Source organism: Zychaea mexicana (assembly GCF_025766255.1).
Source record: "Zychaea mexicana strain RSA 1403 chromosome Unknown BDB00scaffold_112, whole genome shotgun sequence".
In the NCBI taxonomy this organism is placed as follows: domain Eukaryota; kingdom Fungi; phylum Mucoromycota; class Mucoromycetes; order Mucorales; family Lichtheimiaceae; genus Zychaea; species Zychaea mexicana.
In genome coordinates this window covers 97642-102425 of record NW_026516775.1, presented here as the reverse complement: position 1 = coordinate 102425, position 4784 = coordinate 97642, and the positions used below count along the sequence as shown (strand labels likewise).

General features: G+C 45.5%; 1 protein-coding gene across 1 annotated transcript; it reads right to left on the bottom strand.

Moving 5' to 3' along the window:
• Nucleotides 1–3904: 3904 nt before the first annotated feature.
• On the bottom strand, nucleotides 3905–4784 carry BDB00DRAFT_849012 (uncharacterized protein; the record flags this gene model as incomplete). The annotated part of the gene is made up of 3 exons (XM_053125341.1): nucleotides 3905–4200; nucleotides 4232–4702; nucleotides 4743–4784. 3 exons carry the CDS (start codon nucleotides 4782–4784, stop codon nucleotides 4069–4071), a joined length of 645 nt encoding a protein of 214 aa, XP_052974556.1. The 3' UTR covers nucleotides 3905–4068.

Below are 4784 nucleotides of genomic sequence, written 5' to 3'. Positions count from 1 at the left end.
GATAATGAAATTTTTAAACTATATAAGAGGCACGAGTCAGATAATACGTTTGTGGTGGGAAGGCGTGAAAGTTGAAAAGGAAAGGGGTGTAGTTAAAGGTAATAATAAAGAGAGTAACACATGTGAATAACGGGAATTGAGCAAACCTTCGTTATGCTTTTGTGGGCGAATGGATAGATGCAGTAGAAGTGTAGTCAATTGTGGATTTCAGAGTTTTCTAATGTCTCCGAGGTTCACATAGCCAGAGACTAATCCAGGATATACATAATGTAGACCGTTTTCTGAAATGGATGATTTGATCGTACCTGCAAAACTTCGAATGTTTTGGGCTTCTGTGACATACCATTTTGTATTTGATCGTGATGAGCCTGTGGGGTAACCCCATTGAGAAAGCTTCACGTCGCGCTTCAGTTCCACCAAGCAAAGAATGCGGGTTATTCCTGAAACACCACAATCTTCGTTAAAAAAACGCCTACCCTATAACACTCCAAAAGTGATTAGTATCCTTTTAGTGTAATTCCTAACCTCGATATGTGTGTGCGAATGAAAGATGAAGGTCGCCGAAGAAATCACCCCAAATGGTCTCTTGCTCCCTGTTTGCGAAACGGTAGTGTTTGTCCATTGGAAGTTCGAGCCAGATAAAGTGTGCCATCCTACTGCACAAATTTCCAGCACCTAGACTCTCATAGACAGTGCCGTCTACAAAAAGGTTTGGTGCGACAACTATGCTTTCTTCAAGAGCATTTCCAACTTCGTCGAGTCCCATCACATCATCTTCGCCATCAATCATCATCCTATCTCCCTCATTCCGCTCCGCGCCAGCTCGCAGTCTCTTGTAATACTGTTTAAGGTGAGCCTTAAGTCTCAGATGACTATAGTCTGTCAACCTGGCGTCCCTTTTCAGTCGAGGCCCTCTCAATTCTGGCGCATCCTCATCATCGCAGTCATTCACCCCGTTTTCATCGCAACCAACATAAAAGACGTCATTCGCCTTATTGTCGTCGCTAGTGGTCGAGTGCTCAAAATCAAGGACTCTGCCCAAGAGCCTGATAATGGCAGTCTTGACATTTGCATTCTGGGCATTAACTCCTGGAAGCTTCCTTGATCGTATACGTCTTTTGGCTTCACCTGCAAGTTTCCATTAAAAATGAAGTAGACAGTTACATGTAAACATCACTTACCAACGGCTCTTTCCATGGGACGTGCACTAATCGATCTGAGAGGTCCGAGCATGCGAATGATATCTGGCGCATGTCGCAGAAGGTGGTGGCAGATGGTGTACATGTTATTGGGCATATGGGGACCAGAGAGGAACATATGCCAAGAATTGATGCGGCTAAAAAGAAATGTTGGTTAAGTTAAGTAGTTAATCAAATGACTGTAACTTACTTATCCATGTCAATAAGCTGCTCGTCGGTTATATCCCAAGAAAGAGCCAAGGCACACGCAATAACCAGATTATTAAGTTGCTCGATGTGCTGGCATCCAGCAGCGTTCAACTGCTCAAACACTATCGATGGCAGAGCGAGTGACAGGAAATCAATCCAGTCAACCGCACGTGCACTTGCAGGACGGGTAAAGATATCTTAAAGGAGTATATATATCGATATGTTATGCAAAAGAGAAACACGCACACATTCGTATGTCTGTTACCTGATAATGCACCATCTAATCCTATAGGAAGACTCGACACAGATTCCGACATAGCTATACCCATCTGTCTGATAGCGGCATCACTGAGGGCAAATGGTAATTGTGCATTGGCATAGGTTTCCGTGATCCATCTGTACACTTGGTGTGCGATGTTCTGGCCAATTAAATGCATCTCATCAAGTCCAAAAAATGATGCACCATGGAATGTCGGTAAGGCTGCTAATGGTGTCCCATACAAACCGCGTCGCTATGATAGTATATTTTTTTTGTTAAGTAACGCATGTATTCCTCTATATCATAGTCAATATGTTCAGATATTTACCGTATCTCCGTTAAGATACTCGCGGTTGCTTCTGCTTTGGTCCAGCTGAGCTCCACCAACGAAATATCTTGCTCGGCCATTGCCACTGGGACTGACGCAACTTGTAGCAAGGATAACACATACTCTGCAGCCGTAGTACGAAGTGTGTCCTGCGTGACATGCAAGATCCGTGACAGCAGGTATGTCTCCAGATGCAAGCATGAGATGCGCTTTTACTGGTATCGGCGCAGGAATGCCAGGACAACGCACTCGCATTCCAATTGTTCCCAAAACCTGAAGATCATCCATCAAAGGCTTTAAAAAGCTATGAATGTCTTTGGGCTTGTATGGTCCAGGGATAATGGCGACTTGGAGCATATTCTTCAGTTTGTATCTATATAGTATCCGGTTTATATCAGTGCCAAATCAAACCTTTATACGTTGCTAGAATACCTTTCGGATTGAGGAAGCGTGAAGACTACAAGGTGGACAATCGTCATTGATATTGTATTATTACGGCCTCGACGGAATGGCACGAAACCGTCCACAAACAAGCCAAGCGTAATGTCATACTCTCCATCGAAAAAATGGCGGCAGATTTCGAAGGCACGCCCATCAACAATATCAGTCGTGACGCCTTCTTCTCCTACACTCTTGTTGCCAAATCTTAAAGTATCGCGACTCGTAGCGGTGGCAAACAAACTTGCAAGAAGGTGTGAGATAGGGATATATCTCATGACCTGTGCAGGCTTCCCGTTTTCCAAATAACGAGGCTTCTCGCACTTTGGGCACTTGTCTTGACTGCCAGTGATAAGAACACATCCGTCCGCGCACATATCCAGATTCCTCGGCTTGATAGGGCAAATATATCCAGCCCTTTTGCTGGCCAAGTATGGGCTACACAAGTCTTTAAAGCTGCGATTTTCCACTACGAAAAATGTTTAACATGTATATACATTGATCACTACTCATTTACTTACTGAAGCTGTCGATAGAGTGCTTCGCAAAGCGATTGCAAAAGCTAATCAGATTGTCATGACAATCCCTCGGAAGATTGTAGTTAAGAACAATCGCCAATAGTTCGAGATCCCATCTGTTATCTTCGGCTTGCTGCTCGATATTTGAAACATCGATTTCTTCGACATCCCCTTCATTAATGCGAGTTGGCGCGTCCTCAAGTGGAAGCATAGCTTCGACGTCGCTACCTTCGTCGTTATTTTCGCCACAGCTTTCGTTGTCACTGGTCTCGTGGTCTACGCTGTCACTTTCGCGATCAGCCGCAATGATCTCGGGAGGGACCTCGAGATTAGCGTTTCCCATCAAGGTACCGGGATCGGCATTCGTTAGGTCGGGTGCTAACACCAACGCAGTAACTGGTGGAGGCGAACTGCTGCTGCTACGGCACTGTTCCCGCTTGTGTTCTTTGACGTGGTTTTTGTACTTTATTGCAGACCTAAAGGTCTCATCGCAGTTATCGCAACAATATATGGGCATGGTGGATAGTGGACGATGAGTATGAAATGATAGGTAAGTCTCAATTGAACGATATGTTATAGCCACTTAGTTAATTAAGGTGACAAATACTTTTAAATTACCGCGAAAGTTTCGCAAATTTTTTTTTTCTTTCTTCTCTTCTTCCCAAAAACATTTTTTTAAAAAAATGAACACTAACCAAACACCTTCCAACGCTAACCTCAATTTCCTCCAAGTCATCATTCGTATGGAGCATCGTCTTACCAATGTAGAGACGAATCAAGCAATCATTCTGGAGAAGCTCGACCAACTGCTAACGGCGCAATCCCTAGTCGAGGTGCCAGTTGTCGATGAAGCAGAACTTGCTGAGACGGTTGCCCTCATTCCCCACCCAGTGGCTCTAAATACCAAGGGGAAGATGGTGAAGAAAGCTAACAAGGATGATGTCGAGCGCCTTCTCCTTCAAGGCTACCACCAGTTTGAAGGTGGTGCTTTGATCAAAGCCAAGACGGACATCAAGCACATCCGGGAGCGTGTTGTGGTCGTTCTGGAGAAGAGATTGCGGGATCGTGCTGACAACAGCGCGACCTGCTACTTTGCTAAGCTGCAAAGCAAGGATAGCAACTGGGCTATCAGCCTTTTCACGAACCTGGCAAAGAAGCAGGGAATTGATTTTGCTGTCTGCCAGGACCAGTGGGCAGCTCGCCACATCGTCCAAGAATGCTGGAATAACTACGGCAGATCCAGCAAGTTGAGGTATGATAACTACTACACTAGAGCAACCACAATTGAATATATATTAACTTTCAGGTAGACAACAAGAACCGGCTTCTGCTTCTCTTCCTGCTGCTCTTCCTGTCTCTTCTGCTTCTCTTCCTGCTTCTCTTCCTGCTGCTCTTCCTGTCTCTTCTGCTTCTCTTCCTGTTTCCGCTTCTGCTCTTCCTGTCTCTTCTGCCTCTCTTCCTGTTTCCGCTTCTGCTCTTCCTGTCTCTTCTGCTTCTCTTCCTGTCTCTTCTGCTTCTCCTCCTGCTTCCACTTCTGCTTCTCTTCCTGCTTCCGCTTCTGCTCTTCCTGTCTCTTCTGCTTCTCTTCCTGCTTCCACTTCTGCTCTTCCTGTCTCTTCTGCTTCTCTTCCTGCTTCTCCTCCTGTCTCTTCTGCTCTTCCTGTCTCTTCTGCTTCTCTTCCTGCTTCCGCTTCTGCTCTTCCTGTCTCTTCTGCTTCTCTTCCTGCTTCTCTTCCTGTCTCCGCTTCTGCTTTTCTTCCTGCCCCTGCCCCTACTCCTTCCTCCACGCAGTCTACCAAACGACGACGTACAACAAAGCGACTCGGAGCTGCTCCCCCCACAAAAATAAACAT